The 23,449-nt window shown below is 45.4% G+C and overlaps 2 protein-coding genes across 5 annotated transcripts in view; one reads left to right on the top strand and one right to left on the bottom strand.

Annotated features, from left to right (window-relative positions):
* Positions 1-800: 800 nt before the first annotated feature.
* NDUFB3 (NADH:ubiquinone oxidoreductase subunit B3) lies at positions 801-9,860 on the bottom strand. Its single transcript, XM_088475556.1, has 3 exons — positions 9,726-9,860; positions 2,770-2,908; positions 801-1,055 (listed from the first exon to the last, which is right to left on the bottom strand). The coding sequence occupies exons 2-3, from the start codon at positions 2,904-2,906 to the stop codon at positions 899-901; spliced, it is 294 nt and encodes a 97-aa protein (XP_088331682.1). The 5' UTR covers positions 2,907-2,908; positions 9,726-9,860; the 3' UTR covers positions 801-898.
* Positions 9,861-10,090: 230 nt separating this feature from the next.
* The window catches only part of HYCC2 (hyccin PI4KA lipid kinase complex subunit 2), a 147,933-nt gene continuing 134,574 nt past the window's right edge, over positions 10,091-23,449 (top strand). For 3 of the 4 annotated variants that reach the window (XM_088475504.1, XM_088475506.1, XM_088475507.1), the window contains exons 1-2: positions 10,091-10,158; positions 12,369-12,410. The gene's annotated coding sequence lies outside the window, so the exon portion shown is untranslated. Of the gene's footprint in view, positions 10,193-12,368; positions 12,411-23,449 lie in introns of all 4 variants that reach the window. The other variant, XM_088475505.1, reaches the window with a different exon arrangement.

The raw sequence follows: 23,449 nt of genomic DNA on the forward strand, positions 1-23,449 counted from the left end.
GTAAAGTTCAGGTAGAGCGAAGAGGGAGAATATATTAAGGTGAGATCAGAGATGTATGAAGGGGCGGCGTAATTGGGGGATTTGGTTCTGATTCAGAGGTCTACGCAATGGCGATGTCACACGCAAACGTAACATTTTTGAGTCGGCGCAGGCGTCCGGGTCGCATGTGTCCCGATTGTGACTAATGTGAAACGGATTCTGGGGGACACGAGGAGCCACTGTACGGATTTGCAAAGTGGTGAAGCAGATGTATAGCGGCGAGTGAGGAAGATCTCCTGTTTTATTACGAGGTAGAAACATAATGGGGGGAATTCAATTCAACGCGCTATTGAACAGCGACGGGAGGGACTCCCGAAGCTATTTAATACACTGCGCTGTTTGGGCGCGCTAAGGATTTCTTTTCACACCCCCCCTGGGGATGCAAAGAGAAATCCGACCAAAGTGCCGGGTGCGCGGCTGTTTTTCTACATAGCGCGGCGCTAACAGCTGCGCGCCTGGCACTTTGGTCAGAGAATGCCGGTTACCACACCTTAACACCCTTGTTAAGGCGCGATGACCGCGATAACCGGCATTCTACGACCACATAGCGCACTGAATTGAGTAGCTCCGGGAGCTCACTCCCGGCGCTATACAATTCGCGTTGAATTAAATCGCCCCCACTGAGATCCCTTCAGCTAATGATAAGAAGACAAATCTCTTAAAACCGTGAAGCTATTTGTGAAACAGGTATTAATAGTTTTCTTTTCCACTGTATCGCGCAGCGCTCAGTTACCGCCAATAACAGGACACGGATACATATATAACTTACACCAGAATAATTTTAATAACGTTTGTTACAGATTACGACTCATAGCCAGTCAGTGTACAAGCTTCTTCTTTTTTTTTTTTTTCCTTGTTCCTAATGGTGCCCATTGTCTTTCTTGGGTGGAAAGAGGGCGTATTCCACGCCAAGCGCCACCACAAAGGCAGCAAAGCCCCACTTAAAACCTTTGAAGAGAACTTGGGTTATGGTAACCGGCTTAGAGAAGTCTCCCATGTACCTCCAGGCCTCATTCCTGCAAAGCAAACAGAAGACAAGCGGTAACATTAACTGAATAACCTCATCAACCAATAGCAAATATGACTGCCACGTCAACGGGAGGACTGAATAAAGGGTTAATATAGACGCAGTTCACGGAATAGGATACATTGTACATTTGTACCATCAGGTGTGTACTATTATTTGTCAATGAAATTAATTCAATAAACCATCAAACTAAGACATTTGTACACGCTGGTTTCTTAAGTTCATCACATGACCCCCAAACACATGTTTTTAAAGTAGAGATCCTAAAGCTAGAATCTGTGATTTTGTACCCCAAACTGTGCTCCTGAAACGCTCACTGAATAGAACAGTTAAAAGGAACTAAGCAAAATAACTTTTGGTGCATCTAAAACACAGGGCCTAATTCAGAGCGCTCGCAAGCGGGTCGATGTTGGCCCAGTGCGCATGCGCACGAGGGAGCCGGCTTCGTCGTGCGCATGTGCGAGACCCGGATAGCGACGGCCAAGCCGTCGCTATGGGTCTTGCTACAAAGGGGGCGTGCTGTCGATGGTGAGTGACAGCACGCCTCCTTTGGTGGGCGTGCCGGGGGCGTGGCTGCCCAGACAGAGGCATTCCCATGGGCACGCCTACCGTCTGGGGCCGGCCCCACTGACATCACAAGTGATGTCAGTGGGAGTGCTCTCGGCTCTGATAGAGCCGAAAGCACTCCAGGGCTTGCGGCAACGAGACCCTACCACAAGGGTCTCGTCGCAAGCCCGATGGTCGTGATGGTCTTGACCATCGCGACCATCTTTTTGGCCGCTCGCTATAGCTGTGGGTGGTCACCCACAGCTATGCGAGCGGCCAGGGGGCCGCTCTAAAATTAGGAAGGACGGCAATGATTCAGAGCGAGCGCTCTGTCAGAGCGTTCGACTCTGAATCAGGGCCACAGTGTAATACACAAAGGACGGATGCCCAGTAAGGACATGTGCACAGAAAAAGGATTCCCGGCATGTTACACTTGCAACTCCCTCCACCTAGACAGACGGGACAGGGGAAGGAAACCCCCATAAAGGTGCTTATTGTCTGGGAGCCACAAATTGGCGGGTGTGAGCAGCACTAGGCTATTACAGGCTGGGCTGGTGACACTATAATCAGGAACTACAACGGGAAAACTCACAGTGTCAGGATGTCACCAAGGCCTAGACCAGAAGTTCCCAAACTCCATCATTACAGTCCGGGTTTCAAGGATATCCATGCTGGATTCCAGATAATTAAATCAAATTGACTGAGGTACTAATTAAGTCACCTGTGCTCAACCATTTTTATCCTTAAAACGTGGACTGCAATGGCGGAGTTTGGGAACCTCTGACCTAGGGGTATATTTCCTAAAGTGAGAGTTTTTAGTAGTGGAGATGTTGCCCATAGCAACCAGATTCTATTTAACATTTAACTAGCAGCTTCTAGAAGATAATAGCTAGAATCTGATTGGTTGCTATGGGAAACATCTCCACTTCTAAAAACTCTCACTTTAGTAAATATACCCCCAAGACTGTTCAGCCCGGGACCAAACTGTAACTTGTAGTCTTGTCAAAACGGCGTAAGACGCGCCGGCAACGACAGCGTGAGATGCCCCGGCAAACACTGGTGTGATATATAGGGACAATCAGGGGCATAATAAAGTTATAAATCTACATGTCGGGTCTCTCACCACATTTCCACACCTTATACAAGGTCAGTCATACCTCAGCCATGGATCCTTCAGACCCCTTCTAGCCAGCCTGGCCTGCACATCTTCCAGGGGTGTGCCCTCTACTTTCCACACCTTGTAATCGGGTATGTGGAGCTTCCCATGCCCGTGCTGTTCATGCCCATGGCCCATACCTGTGACAGAGGATCAAAGATATTATGGAGGGCAAACACAGCCATATAATGTGCATACAATATTATTTATGGATTTTACAACCAATAAGTAGGATAGACGCTTCGCTATATAGTGAATGAGATCGCAGTACAAAAGGGCATATCTCTGTCCTTATTTTCCATATTTTTGAGTGCCGTGCATATATACCAGTGGTTCCCAAACACGGCCTTCAAGGCACCCAAACAGTCCAGGTTTTAAGGATAGCCATGCTTGAGCACAGGTGACTTTAGTGCCTCATTCATTTTGATATAACCATCTGTGCTCAGCCATTGATATTCTTGAAATCTGGACTGTTAGGGTGCCATGAGGACTGTTTGGGAACCACGGCAATATACTATTGAGTTCTCCGATGCCCTTAATTGATGTATCGGTGCATGGTTATTGTGAAGCTCATACATCGATGTGTCTGAACTTGTGGTTGGACTGCCACAATCTTCTTTGTTTGGTCACAGCGAATGGAAGATCTTTGTACATTTCATCATGGCGGATGAGGAAGTCGTGTCTGTAAGACCACGTCAGAGATCTGCGATTTTATTTTGTGTTAAACTAGGAAAACGGTGAAATGTTTCCATACATTGGACTGTTGTATGGATTCCGGATCAAAATGACGAATCCGCAATTCGTCACGATCGATGTTAGGAAATCGGGTTTCCTCTCCGACATTCGAACAGTGGTCTTGCACGATTCGACGCGTCGTCGCATCTGCTCCTCTGCGAGATTTCTGGGTACCCACCTGGCACACACGCCATGCAGTTTCTGTTCCTTTATCACAATATGCTGAACCCGTTGGAATGCGGTGCCAAGTGAAGCCGAAAATTCATGTAAAATTACCCTTCTGTCATTTTGCAACATCTGCGCAGTTTTGGCATTGCTGACACCTGTAACCGCGGTGGATGGTCTCCCAGAACGCTCTTCATCAGTCTCTCACGTATTACCCTCTTTGAAGTGCTTCCACCACCGACATACTGCAGCGCGGCTAATTGTATCTCCACCATATGCTTGCCGAAATATTTAATGAGTTTCATTACGAAGATCTTCCACTCGCTGTGACCAAACAAAGACGACTGCGGCAGTCCAGCCGCAGGTTCAGACACATCGATGTACTGTACAGTATGAGCTTCACAATAACCAGCATAGCGTTGCCACTTCTACCTATGGGACTGAAAGCAGTAACACAATCTAAATAATAATAATAATAATAATAATAATAAGTTTAAATATTATTATTATAATAACTATTATGATTAAAGTAAAGGCATTTTTTATACAGTCCACTTTCAGAGTGGGCAGGATAATTACTTCTCTGGGTTAAGCCTGCCACCTAGTGGTAAGATAGAGGAACTAGGTGATAACATACTGTAGCTGGATACACAAAATTTACCATGAAGAAGCATCAGTACATGTAAAATAAATAACTATGCCACTATAGTACATAGGAATATGTAGCTAGACAAATTTGTCATGTTACGTTTTACTTACACGGAGGAATAGGACTGGATTACCGTTACACAGGAGCTAGACAGGCCGTGCATTGTAAATTAGCTCGTCACATGGATGAGGATCCCACCTGCCTTCCTGTTAGAAGTGGCATACATATTATAGAGCATCAGGGCTACTTTACATTCCTGCCTTCAACTCTGTCCATGCACTGCTCCCTGAAGAAGCTACAACAGCGAGTACTGCACACGTATGTGGGTTACGGAACGCTACAGGTACGACGACACCAGACTTCTTTAGTTGTGGAGAGGGCATTATATGTCTACATTATTACTGTGGTACTTATCGTCACTATGGTCCCAGGGACTGCCCTGAGCTATTCAGTATTGGCTGTGCCTATCTAGGGGCCTAAAGCTGAACAGCATTGAAATGCTATTACATTGAAATGGGGAAACCAGACGGTTCCAACCAGTTTTACTATGCGGTTTTGCCTCAACCACATGCAAATTTAGGGGTTTTAAATAAAAGTCAAAACACAATGCATGCAGTCTGAGGTTTCAGCCCCCAAACCGCACTGACCTTGCAACGACCTTGGGAATAGTAAGACAAATTATTAAAAAGCAGAATAAAAATAAAAAAAAGGTGTATTTATGTGTGTGTGTGTATTTATGTGTGTGTATTTATGTGTGTGTGTATTTATGTGTGTGTGTGTGCGCATTTATGTGTGTGTGTGTATTTATGTGTGTGTATTTGTGTGTGTGTGCGCATTTATGTGTGTGTGTGTGTGTGTATTTATGTGTGTGTGTGTGTATTTATGTGTGTGTGTGTGTATTTATGTGTGTGCGCATTTATGTGTGTGTGTGTGTGTATTTATGTGTGTGTGTGGAGGTGAGGGATCTAGTTTTATGATCAAATCCAAAATTAAATTTGATAACTGAAGACCAGGCTGTCAATGTATGAAGTTCTTCTGGCGGGTGTTATTGTACTGCCATTAAGAGAAGCTTCAGTTACAGGGCCGAAGGGAAGACATACAGATGCCATGTAGCGCGGACTTGCCTGGCATGAGTGAGCCGCCCGGTCCCGTGCTATTCTGCTAAATTTGGACGTCTTTTTTTCCCCAAGAATGCATATAAAATGCAATGCGTCGTGACTAGGGTGCACCAGCAGACTGTGCTTATTCATTTGATATGTGACACTTATGGTGCATACACACGGTCAGATTTAGCTGGTCGATATAAATGATATCGATATATCGTTATTGATCATATCGTCCTGTTTTTGGGCCCTTCCAACCCCCAAACGATGGTCGATGCACGGGCACGGATGGTCGATGTCGACCATCGCCCGTGCATGCAGGCCAACCTGGTTGATATCGACCAGGTTAGCCTGGTTACTATTGGGACCCGCGATCATTGATCGGGGGTCGTTATAGTAGTTTGGGGGCTGCTGCATGTTCGATATCGAACATCCAGCACATGAAGGACGATCAAACAACGATATCTGATCGCTCCCTGTGTACGGAGCTTTACACATACTTGCCAACTCTCCCTCATTGTCAGGGAGACTCCCTGAAATAGTAACAATCTCTCTGAAGAGTCTACCAAACTCCCTGACTGCACCTTACCCCCAATTATGTAGCTATTATATTAAAAACAAAAAACACAGAGATATATACATTCAAATGGGATCATTAGTATCATCTCCCTGCATTGGGTATAAGGCACAATGATCCCTATGGCTACATGCATTTTATGTAAAGTATCAGTTTGTTTTCATCAACAAATAGATCTTACTAACTGCTTTGGGGCCCATTTACATGTGTATGTAAATGAGGTTTATGACACGCCTCTCAGATGTAGCAGTTTACGCCCATCACATGTATGACACGCCTCTCAGATGCAGCAGTACACGCCCACTTTACCGCTCATAGGTGCTGCTTTCACATTCTCCCTGTGAGCATGTCAGGAGCCAGTCCTACGGGAAATGCAGTTATGCAGTCAGGGTAAAACCAATCTGCAGTAGTGATGGACATCATAAAAACATCATCAAATGATGGACAGGCTTCCCGCATGGATGGTAACTTACCATTGCACAAAAACCATTCGATGGCATAACTATCGCAATGGTGCGCTCATGTACCAAAAACATAGTATCTGCATGTAGAAAATGCACAACGTTTATATACCCACAGTGCAGAGAGTGGGCAACTCACAGGACGAATACAATAATCTAACATCGGAAGACCATCGCTTTCTCACCTCACACTGGAAAGCTGCCACCGATTGGAAAAAAACTCCACTAACATCGGATTAAAACCATTGAAGGTTGTAAAGTGTAAACCAATGAAAATCGAAGTCCATCCCTAATCTGAATCCAGATCCATGCAAGGTCATCTAACTTGTAGCCATATACAAGACTAACCAATAAGCTACTGTCACTGTACAGTAAATTGACAGTTAGGAGCTGATTGGTTGGTACTTTATCTTTCACAATTCTATCTCTCTCCAAGCTTTCATAAATACCCCTCTTCGGCTGCAAGTATTTTTCCCAGTCCTTTATCTAGCCCGCCTGCAGAGAGTCTGGATCTAGATTATATTGTATGTTCCACAAAATGCGCTTTCAAACTGTTCGACAATTTTTTTTAAATTATTATTCAGGTTCCACCTGTCAGTGTACAAATGTATTATTTTACTTATTACCAGTTATTTATATGGCACACACATATTCCCACAGAGCAAATGGGGGGTCTGATGGGCATGTGAAGGTGATCTGATGGCATGGCAATGTCTGATTGGCACTGTAAGAGTAACAGTATGAGAGCAGGGTCTGAGGATGGAGGGGTGCGGTTGTTTTGCACTTAAGGGGTATGGGGTGGTGGTGGTGATGACCTGGTGGACATGTGGTGGTGATCTAATGGCGTAAGGAAGTTCTTGGCACTTAGGGATCACGTGAGGGTACTCTGTCGGCATTGCAAGGGACAGGCAAGGGTGGTGGTGTGCTGGATGATCGATATCGATCACCCAGCACACCTGGTATGGTGCAGGGAGATCAGTCAGCGATATCGTTATCACTGACTGATTGTACCGTGGGTGAGCACCATTAGAGTAATAGGTTATTGGGTGGTAATTCAACTTAATGCTGGACCGTCTAAAAGGAGATAGTTTTGTTTTTCCCTCCTGACTGTTTAATATCCAGTAGGGAATGTATGAACCTACACAATGCACTGAGGACCTCATTCAGAGCCGCTCGTAAACGGCTGCTCGTTCGCTCCGAGCGATGTTCGCACATCTGCGCATGCGTATGGGTTTTAGTACGCATGCGCGAACCAGTCAGTGCGGTCAAAATTCGTGTGCTCGCAAAATAGCGAATGCCTGATAATTTGAGTGACAGAATGAGGCGTTTGTGGGTGGTAACAGGGGAAGGTGCTTGAAAACGGGGAGTGGAGTTCAGAACGCAGGCGTGCCTAAAGGTCAAAACGGGCGTTTTAAGGGTGTGCATAATTAATAAAGCAGCGTCATCGACCACGTCAGTTGGGTGTCTTTTAGCCAGAACTGCTCGCATGATTGCGGTAGGAAAATGCAACCACAAGAATAGCGAGCAGTTCATACGCCGTTCGATGTACTCGATTAATCTAATAAATAGCGGAGATGACGTATGATGCGAGCGGCCAAGGGGCGTTTTTTCAAAATAACGACCGCATGTTTTGTTCGCTCATTCAGACATAGAGGCGTCAACAGACCGCAAAGAGCGAACGGTCAATTTAAATAGCTAGACCCTTTTTCTAAACGAGCGATCGCAAATAGCGTCCGGCTCTGAATCAGACCCTGAGCACTGTGAGTTCCAGCAGCTGATGGAGGCAACCATAGCGTTCCCGCTAGGCTTCTGGAGGGCAAAAAGCACCCTGCCCTCACAGCCTGCGGGTGCCGTCTTCACCCGCGGGACGCAGTGTCTTGCAGGTGGAGAAATGTGCGGTGACCCGGTCACCGCCGGAGAATAGACGCCGGGCGCATGCGCCCGGCATCTATTCTCCACGTCTGCATCGCTTGGGGGCTGCCCAGCGTGTCCGTAAGTGCCGGGCACGCCCCCAAGTATAACGAAAAGGGGACACGTCTTATAGACATGCCCCCTTTTCATGGCCACGCCCCCTTTTCGGGGGCGCGCACAAAGTTGCCCTCTCTAGCTCCGGCGCCCTGCCTGCCGCCGGAGCTAAAGTGAACACTACAACCAGGGCCGTTTCAAGAGAGGAGGGGGCCCATGTGAAGTCTCTGTCCGGGGTCCCCTCCTCTCTCTCCGGCAGCGCACTGAGGGCAGCACCGGTAGACTCTGGGCACTAGAGTGTGCAGGTCACCAGGCAGCGGTGCCATTTTCCTGGTGTCTTCCCTACTGCGCATGTGCAAAACGCCGGGAAAATGGCCGCTTTCCAGGCGATCTTGACAGCGCTGATACTGGCGCCGACGTGGGACTCTGGCGGTGGAGTGGTAAGTATTAAAAATATGGGTGCAGGGAGGGCTCCGCCGCACACCCATTATAGAAATGCCCCTGGAGACAACCTACAGGCTCAGATGAAATAAAAACCCCAAGCAGGGTGACGAGTAGTTGAGAACATGCTCACACACTATTCCAACACAAAGGTCACTTGCCGACTCTCCCGGAATTTTGGGGACGCTCCCGGTCCTGAAACGGCGGCGATCTCCCCGACTCCCTGAAGAGTCTAGCAATCTCCTCGAAGCCAGGAGCAGCCGAGTGACGAGGTCACTACTTTCCACCCCCCATAGAGGAAACAATGGGGAGAAGGACAAGGGGGGGAGGGGGGACTTGTACTACAAGAAAATGGCCGCCGTTCTCCAGCACACAGATGGCCATGTAAGCGGCGGTCCTCCCATGTATGCGCGATGCCCCGTATGGACCTGGGGGGAGTGAGAGAGTTAGAGGAGGGGTCATTTAAGGCGTTTAGGGGAGACTCACAAATTTTGGTCAAGAACCCGCCATGAATTGCGTCATCGCGACTCTGACCCCCAGTGACGCAGAGCTGGAAGTGATAGGAGCAATAGGTGTCGCTTTCGCAAACTACATACAAAGCAGAGTGTGAGTATGTGGTGACTATGCACTGTACATTCTGCATGACTATATCACGGCCAGCCGGGGAACACATGACCATGCTGCAGCTGTACTCAGCACTGTGCATTCTGCATGACTATATCACAGCCAGCCGGGGAACACATGACCATGCTGCAGCTGTACTCAGCACTGTACATTCTGCATGACTATATCACGGCCAGCCGGGGAACACATGACCCACTGCAGCTACAGTCGTCGTGTGAAGCATATCCAGCTTCTTACCTGCAGGAACAGCCTCCTGTGGCTACTTGTACCGGAACGGAACCGGAAACAGCCCTCGGTGAAGAAGGACAGTTGTCAGAATAACCTTGCCCGAATCTTATCTGTTAATAAAGTTGTTGAAAGGGGAAAGAAAAAAAAACAAACACCTCTCTCCCCTGCAGCCGTTTACTAGGCAGTGACGTCATCCACCACCACCGTCCAATGGCAGGCGGCGGCACTCAGAGCGAGGCTGGGAACGCAAACAGCTCTCCCTCTCTCTGGCGGTGACGTGTGCCTCGGCCGGAGCACCAATCAGGGCGGCGCTTGCTTGTGGAGCGGCGCTGGCCTATGGCAGGTGGCGTTGGTGCGCTGCTGCTGCCGCTGCGGCTTGTCAGGAAGGAGAGGGGAGACATGATGACCGGGGCTCCGGGTGAGGAGGAGGAGGAGTAGTGAGGTAACCGGATCGTTACATGTCAGCAGGCACCGGGGTCAGTGTGAGATGTATGGCAGATATAGGGGTGTTTAGATTAGGGGGTACACCCTCACCTCTGCAGCACTGGGCAGCCACTCTCTGTCATGATCTCCTCTGTCACTAGCTGTGCTGGATAGCAGTGAGGGCTACTCTCTGTCAGTGGAAAGTGGCAGCTAATATATTTATTTTTAGACTCCGGTAGAGGGATTACGTGTATCATTATCAATTGTTAATTGTAAAAGTTCTATATACCTCCCCTGGCACCTACTTGTCTACCTTCCCTGGCACCTCTGTCTGCCTCCCCTCCCCATGGCACCTCTGTCTGCTTCCCCCTGGCACCTCTGTCTGCTTCCCCCTGGCACCTCTGTCTGCCTCCCCTCCCCCTGGCACCTCTGTCTGCCTCCCCTCCCCCTGGCACCTCTGTCTGCCTCCCCTCCCCCTGGCACCTCTGTCTGCCTCCCCTCCCCCTGGCACCTCTGTCTGCCTCCCCTCCCACCTCTGTCTGCCTCCCCTCCCACCTCTGTCTGCCTCCCCTCCCACCTCTGTCTGCCTCCCCTCCCCCTGGCACCTCTGTCTGCCTCCCCTCCCCCTGGCACCTCTGTCTGCCTCCTCTCCCCCTGGATCCCTACTCTGTGGGGTGTAAATGGTTTGGGGGGGGGGGGGGTGTAAATGATGTGGGACAGGTATGTGGAGGTGTAAATGATGTGGGACAGGTATGTGGAGGTGTAAATGATGTGGGGACAGGTATGTGAAGGTGTAAATGATGTGGGACAGGTATGTGGAGGTGTAAATGATGTGGGGACAGGTATGTGGAGGTGTAAATGATGTGGGACAGGTATGTAGAGGTGTAAATGATGGGGGACAGGTATGTGGAGGTGTAAATGATGGGGGACAGGTATGTAGGAGGTGTAAATGATGGGGGACAGGAATGTAGGAGGTGTAAATGATGGGGGACAGGAATGTAGGAGGTGTAAATGATGGGGGACAGGAATGTAGGAGGTGTAAATGATGGGGGACAGGAATGTAGGAGGTGTAAATGATGGGGGACAGGAATGTAGGAGGTGTAAATGATGGGGGACAGGAATGTAGGAGGTGTAAATGATGCGGGACAGGTATGTGGAGGTGTAAATGATGCGGGACAGGTATGTGGAGGTGTAAATAATTGAGGACAGGTATGTGGAGGTGTAAATGATGGGGGACAGGTATGTGGAGGTGTAAATGATGGGGGACAGGTATGTGGAGGTGTAAATGATGGGGGACAGGTATGTGGAGGTGTAAATGATGCGGGACAGGTATGGCGAGATGTAAATGATGGGGGACAGGTATGGCGAGGTGTAAATGATGGGGGACAGGTATGGCGAGGTGTAAATGATGCAGGACAGGTATGGCGAGGTGTAAATGATGCGGGACAGGTATGGCGAGGTGTAAATGATGTGGGACAGGTACTTGGGGCTGTTATTTAGTGGGAAAGTTCTTTTGAACTTGCAGGAGTGAGTTACTGTAAAAGGTTTTTTTCAACATTTTGTAAACTTGTCTTACAACACAGCAAAAGACATTAAATACAATTTTTTGTGTACCCCAAAATACTGTATAGACTCATTTGCTGATTACTTGCTGCTACTAATTATACACCAAATAAAAAATGTAAAAATCAACCATTTGACACCTTTTAAGAACATCCAATACTTTGCAGTAAACGCCTTGTAATACTGTTCTTCTATGTTATTTGTCACTTTTGGGGGTTCACAGCGATTTCCCCACTTTTTCATCCTCTTCTCCCTTGTAGAACGCATGATATTGCCTCAATTCCCAGGATTGCCCGTTTACAGATGAACTGCGAGAGGTGCGGGATCGCGCATTATGAGAATTAGTTGTGATGTGTGGGATATAAGTCGCAATTTCACGCTCCCAAACTCTTGCAGAAATCCCCATTTGTGTTTGAATAATCTTATATCTGCATGTAGCCCTTTTCATTGGTGTATTTTTATGGTTACTTTTTATTTTATACTATCACCTTTGTACCATCCATCTCCTAGTGACAGCACCATACTCTATACCTCTTTCTATTAACCTTAGTTAAGTTTACTTTACTTAATAAAGTGAGGAGAGTTAACGCAGCATGATAGAATGGACTTCAACACATTTTGGATAATTAATTACAGAGTTAAAACAAACGCTGTGTCTTTCGACAGATGCTGTAGACTACCAGGATGATAAACAATTTACAGTGAAAGGTAAGTTCATAGACTTTTTAACCTGTTTGCCAATAGTAACTGCGCCTAATTAACTTTATTGACGTCGCTGCAAATTTTGTACCCGAATTCACGTATGAATTATCTGTGTCCGTAATAACTGAGGTGTACATCAGGGGCTGTAAACCATTGTCCAAAACTGTATACAGTCTTAAAAGCGATGAATTTACATTTTACTATTGCAAGATAAAGAATGGTTCATGTTTAAATATCTGTAATAGGTGATTGTGATCCCAGAAATACCTTTTTGTAGGTGCATTGGTGAATCCTGGTAGCATTTTTCTAGCTGTCTTTTCTGTTCTAACTTGAAAGTGAATTCCTACTCTGCTAGTGTTCATTCTAGCACCTGTCACAACCAATGCAGTACCTGTTTCCTGCCTGGGGTGTTGCTCTCTGTTCTGGTGCTTCTAGCATACTCAGCTGATGAAACAAACTACTGAGATACAGACCAGAGTGTGCTAGAATCACCAGAGTAGAGAGCGACACCCTAGATAGGAAAGCGGAACTGCATGGATTGTGACAGGTGTAAGGTGCTAGAATGAACACTGGCTAATAATTATAGGGGGAGAGGACAGTCCTGACCGTTCCAATGCTGCAATGTTTGTTACACAGAGCAACCAATCAAAATACTATTACGTCAGGACGTCGGTATTGCTAGCACTTCTAAGCCAAAGCCGACTGGTCAGATGTATTGCAAATATGCATGTTTGGGCCTAATATATTTAGTGGATACTGTTTGGAAGTAGAAATATCTAAATATTATTGGAAAAATTCAATTTATGTTAAGCAGCCTGCTCTGAGTAACGCTCCGTACTGCGCCTTTGTCTCCCGTGTGTTTTGTAGGGAGCGCTAAATGCAAGTGAACAAAAACAGAAAATGTTGAAAATACTGATAATATTTCTAATAAATGTATGATGTTTTAATACTTGCATGTGGTAGAGTTGAAATGGACATTGTGTTATAATCACCCAGCACGGTTAGACTTGGTTGTAGCTTTTTAGTCACCAAGCGTGTTTGGGGTCGGGAAAAAAAACAAAAAAACTTTGCTGTGTTTAAAATTGCACGTATGGACAATTTGACGCGCCAACTTATAGACTACCCATATTAATGCAGATTTTATGACCTAGGAGGCCCTGTGTTGTTTTTGTTTCTGAAAATGCTTTTTGAGAACTTTAAGTGATGTAATTATTATTTTATGCTTTTTGATGTGACTTTTGGCATGCACTCAGCTGATGCGTTGTCTTTGTAACCTAGGAACTTTGATCAAATATGCAAATGTTTGTTCTGTTCCGTCTTAATGTTTATATGGTGCCTAAAGATAATTAGCGGTAATTAAATCATTTTTTTTTTGTGTATTTTATGCACCTTGATGGTAGCATAGGTATTGGTGACTATAATTGGTGGTCTGCATTGTCTCTGGGATCCGGTCTCTAGATCGACAGTAAAAAGGTCGACGATGTCTCTAGATAGACACCATATGTTAGACAGTCAATAGGTCGACAGGGACAAAAGGTCAACATGTAAGAAGGTCGACACATTTGTTTATTTTTTATTTTTTTTTAGAGTTAGGCACTTACCCCAATGGTTAGGGTTAGGCACCAGGACAGAGGGTTAGGCACTATAAGGAACGGTTAGGGTCAGGCACCTACCCCGACAGTTAGTGTTAGGCACCAAAGGGAGGGTTAAGCTGCATACACACGTAAAGATTTTCTGTCCAACCATCCAACTAGTTGATTGATTGGAATGAAAATCTGGTAAGGTATGACAGCAAATGACAATCAGCAATTTTGCTCCAAAATGCTGGAAAATGGACAAAAACTGTTGTTTGAACAAATTGTTTAGATCAAACATTTAACAAACTTGTCTGACCGACCATTTTCCTCTGTTTTCTGGCATTTAGGAGCAAATTGCTGATCATCAGTTACTCCCATACATTACCAGATTCTCATTCCAACCAATCAACTAGTTGGATGGTTGGACAGAAAATCTTTAGTTGTGTACCCAGCTTTAGGGTTATAAAAAAGAAAAAAATGTTGACCATTTGTACCTGTCGACCCATTGACTGTCTACCATCTGGTGTCTATCTAGACATTGTCGACATATTTAGTTTCTATTTTTCAATCCACACCCATTGTCTCTAGAGGCCATTATCAGAAGCTAACAGCACAATCTGTCACCTTCAGTCTGACTGGTTACTGGATACAACAGGCGTGCTTGCTCAGTATGTAACACCGCATGCTGACAGATTTGGACAGTGGTAGATGGGGTTGATTTATTCCTCAGAATATTTTCCTGTGTAAAACAACGTATGAATGAGCTGATTCTGTCCCAGTCTAATTGACTCTTTTGCTGCAGTTCCACTGGTTTGCAAACCAAATAGTAACCACAGCTGGAACTCTGGAAAGTTCAATAAAAATAGTTTGTTTAAGGCAGGAGCTCATATTCTGGTCCCTCCCTTGGCATACATTGATTAACCATGACTGCACATTTCTAGTCAACTTGCAGATTAGGTTTCTAATTGACCCCATCTAGTAGTAGGCTTTCATTTGTCCCCTGTTAATTCGAACGTAAAGAAGATTTCACTTTTTAATAAAAAAAATCCTATTTAAATCAAATAAATCGTTTATTTATTTATTTATTTTTTATTTTAAATCCAATTTTATGCAAGCCTGGCCCAGGTTTGCATTTTGGCTTCCCCATTGAAGTTCGGTCTTTTTTTCCATTGTGTGCAAGTTCTTTCTCTCTTTCAGAAATATACTGTAACTCATTATCTTCCAACCACCGCCCACTGTTACTAATTCCCCTTCACCAGCACCTTAACGCCTATCCTACACAAGTCTCCCCGGCCCTTTTATCCATCGCCAGTAGCTATCCAAGTAGCTTAACTCCAGCTTTAGCTTTCAGCACCAAACCCCAATTGCCACCTCCATCCTCCAACCTGTGATTCATTCTCCTGGTTCTGAATGAGATAAGGGGATGGACCTGGCATCACCTGCTATGCTGCTGCTCGGTAAGCCACGACCATGTGATGTCGCTGGAGCGCCAAGCTCAGTCAAGCAGATAGTCTGCCAGCTGTAAATGCTACTTCATTTTTATATTTAGGTTTTTACATACAGTATATATATATTATGCAGAACGGTAAATTGAGGGCAGACGAGCCAACAATCTCATTTCAGTGTTCTCTGCAGTCATCATCTTGCAGTCTTTCCAACAAAAGGGTTTGCATTCCAGCCATTAGTGAACGGAGCTTTCGGCTCAATGGGATACTGTATATTTAAGAAATGAAGCCACAGAGTACAATACAACCCCCCACTGAATGGGTTACCTGGATTCCAGCCATGACTGTGTTCATTGCCCTGAAACACTATTGATCTATTCATTGATCATCATTCAGTGTCTAAAACAAGGCGGACTTTGGTTCGGAGTTCCCAGGATGACTTAATCAGCTTTTATCTCACAAACTACTGTATATACACGCTCTGCTTTTAGGGCTGGTAAATGAGTGGATCACGGAAGCGTTTATTAGAATAGATATCAGGAGGCGATCTGGGATGGTGATATTATTATTTTCTTCTTCATTGTTGCAAAGCACATAAAATGGAGCTGGTGCGATTAAGTGCCAGGAAGCCATCAGTTTTCATAGGACTCCTAATTCCTGAGTAAGAAAGCGTGGTGTGGATAGTGATATTCTCTATTGCATGCCTCGTAGTACAGGTTGAGTCCACCATATCCAAAATGCTTGGGACCAGGGGTATTTTGGAATAATTGCATATCATAATGAAATATCTTGGGAATGGGAACCAAATATACACACAGAAAGCATTTTGTGTGTTATATACACCTTATACACACAGCCTGCAGGTAATTTTATACAATATTTTCAATAATTTTGTGGCTCAAGCAAAGTTTGTGTACAGAAATGAAATTAATTTATATGTCATATACACCTTATACACAGAGCCTGAAGGTAATGTTATACCATATTTTTAATAATTTGTGCCTTAGACAAAGTTTGTGTACATTAAACCATCAAAAGTCAAAGGTTTTATTATCTCAGACATGCCAAAATTATTCCGTATTTCGGAATATTTGGATATGGGAGACTCAACCTGTAATGCAATAGAGAATAGCACTAATGTATGTTAAATCTAGATAGATTTGAATTGTGGATTTGTGTTCATCTCCTTCATTGTTTTACGTGGGGCTTTCGTGTGGTTTTTTTTTTTATATTGTTGCTTACATGACCTTTTTGTTTTTTGACTCTTTCTATGGAAGACAGAAAAATAAATTGGACAGTGTTGTAGTTATTTGTGCAGCTGTCATTCGTGTCCTCTGAGAAAACTGCTACTGATGTACTCACAGGGGCAGGTTCAGTAGGACACGAGCCGTGTTCGGTAGCGCGCTCTGTGCTCAAAAGCGCAATTACGGTGGCCCTATTCCTGCTCACACCGCTATAGTCTGCGAGCACAAATCCGTTAGAGAAAAACATCCTGAAAAGCTGCTGGAAGACGTTTCGGCGGCTGCTTGTGGGTAATTAAATCTCTCCCATCATCTTCTTTTTTAAATGTTTGCACTCCTTTCGTGAAGTCTTTGAGGAATCCAGATAGGATACAAATTCTTAAAGACCTTGACGCCTGCGCACGGCGGTGACGTTGACTTGTGTCTCCGTGATAGCGCTGTGCCAAGGAATTGGTAGGTTGCCTACTCATGAAACACTGGTCCAATCCATATATACGTGCTGCCACCATGGTAAGATGACCAATACCCTTTAAATAGGAACTGTGCTATCTTTACACATCTTAATCACCAAGTTTTGTATATTCAGAAAATCAGGAATTGTCTGAGGCATATTGCCATATTTGTGAGAGATTCCACCGCACTTCAGTGTCAGCAACTTTGAGTAGTAAATGATCTGGAACATTGTATGCATTTTCCACTTGATTTTCTTGTTTAACATCGCACTATGGGCCTGTTTCAGAGCCACTCGTAAGCGGCAGTATGCTCGTTCCGAGCGATGTTTGCCCAACTGCGCATGCGTACGGATCGGAATACGCATGCGCGAACCAGTCAGTGCGGCCGAAAATCGTTTGTGCACTAAATAGTGAATTCCTGCTATTTTGAGTGACAGAAAGAGGCGTATGTAGGTGGTAACAGGGGAAGGTGCTTGAAAACGGGGAGTGGAGATCCGAACGCAGGCGTGCTTAAAGGTCAAAACGGGCGTTTTATGGGTGTGCATAATTAAAACAGCAGCGTCATTGACCACGTCACTGGGTTATTTTATAGTCAGAACTGCTCGCAAGATTGTGGTAGCAAAAACCAACCACAAGAATAGCGAGCAGTTCATACGCTGGTCGATGTACTCGATTAATCTAATAAATAGCGGACATGACGTAGGATGCGAGCGGTCAGGGGGCGTATTTATCCAAAAAATGACCGCAAGTTTTGTTCGCTCGTTCAGACCTAGAGGCGTGAACAGACTGCAAAGAGCGAACGGTTCATTTGAATAGCCACCCCTATTTTTTGGACGAGCGAGCGCTAATTGCGTCCGGCTCTGAATCAGGCCCTTAGTACATAGTAGAAAATGAATAGCAGATAACAATTGGTATCCAGCAGCATATAAAGCACCTGTACAGCACAGTCCTGCCTACAGGAGCTCACGTTGCCACAAGCAGATGATATATTCACCTGTGCTCTCTTAGGAGATCGCAACATCATGCGCCGCTGGCGAAGGCATCGGACGCGCGCGCTGCTCTGAATATGAAGCATGGACCTGGCCAGTCTTCATTAGTGATAAGAAATCAGGAATAGACATGGGAGAGTCCAGCATAGACTGCTTTATGTGTATTTCCCAAGATTAATAGGATAAAATCTAAATGGTTACATTTCTATTGTCTCCTAATTGTTAGAGCCTGGATACAAGGCCAGAAGCATATAGAGCAAGGGCATTGAACTTGCGGCCCTCCAGCTGCTGTAGAACTACACATCCCAGCATGCCCTGCCACCAGGGGTGGTTTAAGAGAGGAGAGGGCCGTGTGCAGTTTGGGAGTCTGTTGCGCGTGTGCAGGTCTCCATATTCCCGGTGGCTACTCTACTGCGCCATTATCCTGGTGGCTGCAGGGTGTGTGATGTGGGACCCAGGGGTCCCATGTGCACCGCACACCCTTCAGCCATTATAGATACGTCAGTGCCTGCCAGAGGCTTGCTATCAGGGCATGCTGGGATGTGTAGTTGCTTAGCAGTTGCAGAGCTGCATGTTGAATAGCGCTGATTTAGAGCACCCCTGGAGCATTGTTCTGGTATTAATGGTCTCTGGAGTGTCCTGTCTTTTTTCATAAAAATACAGGAGACTAACAAACCCCCCCCCAGCGTAGATTGTACAGAACATGAAGCTATATGTCTGTGCAGGACAGGACTATATTAACTCGTCCTATGGTTTCTCTGAATGTGGAACTGCTTCTACAAATGTCTGTAATTATGCTAAAGTACGCCCCAATATTGCAGTGTTTTAAGTTTAACTGAGGTTTGTGATGTTATTCTTGGGCAAACAGGAAAGAAATATGCCGGCGCTCGGTTAAACCGGGTGTAGTAGGTATTACCGCCGGACACATGGCCGGCGGTTCAAATCCCGACAGCGGCAGCCCGGCAAGGGTGAAAATCCCGATCGTCCCTAAGGTAAGTATCGCTAACCTAATTTCCTCTCTCTAACCCTCCCTTAGGGGTGCCTAACCTCCCCCCCAAGTGCCTAAACCTAACCCCCCTTTCCCTGCTACCTAAGCCCAAGTTCCCCGGTGGGGTGCCTAACCCCCCCCCCTTCCCCTAGCCTAAACCTAACCCATCCCAGGGTGGTTCCTAACCCTAAGTCCCCCCGGGAGCCTTAAACCCGCCCCCCCCCTCCCCCCCCCGGCTTACCTTCGTTCGCTATGCTGGGCGTCAGTCTTCCCACGTCTGGTTAATGACAGGCGTCATTAGTACCACGCCGGGATTACAAAGTCTGGAAGCCGGCGGTCGGCATTTAGACCGTCGGCTTCCAAACCACATCCCGGTTAAACCATACTGTACGTGATACCAGCTGCGTGGCAGTGTTAAAGCCACATACATAATTATACAAAACAAGAAGACTTTGTTATTGGCGCGAACACTAGTGTAGAAGCAATGGGGATTTTGTTCATATTTTGATCACAACATTTGGGCTTACAGCCCCTCAGCAAGGGATCCCCCCAGTCTCTGCTGTTTGGACAGTTAAGTATAGTGAAGCTGTGCCCAGAGAAAGTGAAGTATTATTAAATATCTTTATATAAAAGTTGAAAAGTGACAAAAGTTCAGTATCAGGATTGAATAAAATACTTTCCTGGGATCATCTGCTGTCACAATACTAAATTCAGCTCTTTTATCTATTTCTTTTTACATATCGCTGTTCCCATAAGGTGCTTGCAGATTCTGTCATTAGTTATTTAATACAATAATGCCTATCAGAAAAAGGGCATCCACCTGTTTGTTTCCATGTTGACCTTTCAGAGAGAGGGAACATGCGAAGGGCATCACCGAGGTCCGTGCTCTTGCCGGATTTGGGAAGCAAGCCCTGTGCCCCCCGCCACTCGCACCACCTGTTACGTGAGCGTAGACGGACAGCTGCTTGCTCAGTGATGGATGAACAACTTTGTCGCCATCGCAAACCACAAACTCCTCTAAATATAATACATGTTTGAAACAGACAGCCTCCTCTTCCTATTTCTTATTACTGTACATTATCATACGATTGATACCAGCCTAGAGTGTCTTATTGGTATAAGGGACTTTATGCTGTAAGGAGTGTTCTGAATGACCGCCTTCCATTCCTAGTGTAACACCTCGTCCCAGTTTGTGTGCAGGGAGTCAGACTCCTATACACAGCCAGTCTTTTCTTATTACTGTACATTATCATACGATTGATACCAGCCTAGAGTGTCTTATTGGTGTGGGGGACTTTATGCTGTAAGGAGTGTTCTGAATGACCGCCTTCTTTTCCTAGTGTAACACCTCGTCCCAGTTTGTGTGCAGGGGTCAGACTCCTATACACAGCCAGTCTTTTCTTATTACTGTACATTATCATACGATTGATACCAGCCTAGAGTGTCTTATTGGTGTGAGGGACTTTATGCTGTAAGGAGTGTTCTGAATGACCGCCTTCCTTTCCTAGTGTAACACCTCGTCCCAGTTTGTGTGCAGGGGGTCAGACTCCTATACACAGCCAGTCTTTTCTTATTACTGTAAATAATCATACGATTGATACCAGCCTAGAGTGTCTTATTGGTGTGGGGGAGTTTATGCTGTAAGGAGTGTTCTGAATGACCGCCTTCCTTTCCTAGTGTAACACCTCGTCCCAGTTTGTGCGCAGGGGGTCAGACTCCTATACACAGCCAGTCTTTTCTTATTACTGTACATTATCATACGATTGATACCAGCCTAGAGTGTCTTATTGGTGTGAGGGAATTTATGCTGTAAGGAGTGTTGTGAATGACCGCCTTCCATTCCTAGTGTAACACCTCGTCCCAGTTTGTGTGCAGGGGTCAGACTCCTATACACAGCCAGTCTTTTCTTATTACTGTACATTATCATACGATTGTACCAGCCTAGAGTGTCTTATTGGTGTGGGGGACTTTATGCTGTAAGGAGTGTTCTGAATGACCGCCTTCTTTTCCTAGTGTAACACCTCGTCCCAGTTTGTGTGCAGGGGTCAGACTCCTATACACAGCCAGTCTTTTCTTATTACTGTACATTATCATACGATTGATACCAGCCTAGAGTGTCTTATTGGTGTGAGGGACTTTATGCTGTAAGGAGTGTTCTGAATGACCGCCTTCCTTTCCTAGTGTAACACCTCGTCCCAGTTTGTGTGCAGGGGGTCAGACTCCTATACACAGCCAGTCTTTTCTTATTACTGTAAATAATCATACGATTGATACCAGCCTAGAGTGTCTTATTGGTGTGGGGGAGTTTATGCTGTAAGGAGTGTTCTGAATGACCGCCTTCCTTTCCTAGTGTAACACCTCGTCCCAGTTTGTGCGCAGGGGGTCAGACTCCTATACACAGCCAGTCTTTTCTTATTACTGTACATTATCATACGATTGATACCAGCCTAGAGTGTCTTATTGGTGTGAGGGAATTTATGCTGTAAGGAGTGTTGTGAATGACCGCCTTCCTTTCCTAGTGTAACACCTCGTCCCAGTTTGTGTGCAGGGGGTCAGACTCCTATACACAGCCAGTCTTTTCTTATCACTGTACATTATCATACGATTGATACCAGCCTAGAGTGTCTTATTGGTGTGAGGGAATTTATGCTGTAAGGAGTGTTCTGAATGACCGCCTTCTTTTCCTAGTGTAACACCTCGTCCCAGTTTGCGTGCAGGGGGTCAGACTCCTATACACAGCCAGTCTTTTCTTCCAAGCATGAAAGCAGGTTTGTCCCGGTGTAGCAGTCTGTTTGCTGATCTTGGCATTCAGTCCGGTCTCTCAATTATCCTGTCACTACTAACTCATTCCAGACCTGGAAGGAAGCTATTGCAGCACTTTGCATAGTTAAGGCTGTACGCACACTTGCATCTCTGGGGTAAATGCAACTTAGTTGGTCTTTGTGCCTTTTAAATTATTGCATCTTTAAAATAACGGGCGGACTCGCCGGGATCTCGCCGATGCCTGCAAGTCGTAGGCAGAGTTTACACTCTCTCTGGGAGCAAAGTAGAAATGAACACTCACAACCAGATCATTGATCTTTGTGGGGAAATCGTGGTACCTTGTACATGATCGTCTTTACAAACCGTAGAGCTCTCTTTCCTATCCCTGGCCTGGTAATCCCACTGTTCTGTCACCATGCTAGACATACAGTATGTCTGTACTTTATAAACAAGAAATCTGTCTATGGGTTGTGTGCGATGTGCTGCTGGAAATCGCAGTAATGATACTGCAGACATCACAAGTTTTCCGCCAGGAAAAACTTGCGACGCTATTGGACGCGATGTGCTGTTCCGGTACAGCACATTGCCTCGATGCCAAGGAATTGAATTCCCCCCCCACTTCTGAGACTATTGCTACTGTCCACAAAAATGAAGACACTTAGGGATTTGTTGCAAAAGACAGAGCAATGCACACAAATGTGCCGTAATCTGCATCCTCTAATCTGGTTATAGCAACATTTTAGTAACTCTGGTTGCAATGGGTTACAGCAGTAATGAGCAACAGGCAGCCATTAGGCCGCATACGGCACTTGTGGACTCCGTCTTGTTCCTGCTTTATTGTAGTAGTTATTATAGCTTGTAACGCCTGTTTAAAAAGTCAGTTGATATGTTATTACAGATGGGTGTCAGATAGAAATGTATTGGTTTAATTTATTACGGAGATTGTGTGTTGCGCGGCCCTATAAAAGGTTAGAAGCCTGTCCATCCAGTGTGGCCCCTGCAGTGTATCCGGTTGCCTATCACTGGGTTGCAGGCTATAACACATTTGTGACGTATTACACTGTTATGTGCTGTAACTAGTCTTACCTGCACCCTGCTGATGCCTGATGGGTGCATACGGCCTAGTTAAATTTGTTCAGTATTTTACAGATTAAATAAATTTACTAACACATTATTAATCCTAGGCAATATAATATATATTCACTAACTATATATATATATATATATATATATATATATATATGTGTATATATGTTTGTGTGTGTGTATATATATATATATATAACTCCCCAAGATCCGGCACTGTAAGGTATACTTGTAACTGGACCGGGTGACCTCCAAACGGGGATACACTGACACATACTCCAACAAACGGCGGCACTCCAGATAACAAATGCTACGTACACATAGCTGAATCTAGCTATGTGTACGTAGCATTTGTTATCCGGAGTGCCGCCATTTGTTGGAATATATATATATAGATAGATAGATAGATAGATAGATATAGATATATATATCTATATCTATCTATTTCAACATTTACACACTCGTGAAGATGTCACAGATTTAAGAGCTAGTTGAAAATTTTTT

Source organism: Taudactylus pleione, unplaced genomic scaffold (genome assembly GCF_031769625.1).
Source record: "Taudactylus pleione unplaced genomic scaffold, aTauple2 ptg000173l, whole genome shotgun sequence".
NCBI classification, from domain to species: Eukaryota; Metazoa; Chordata; class Amphibia; order Anura; family Myobatrachidae; genus Taudactylus; species Taudactylus pleione.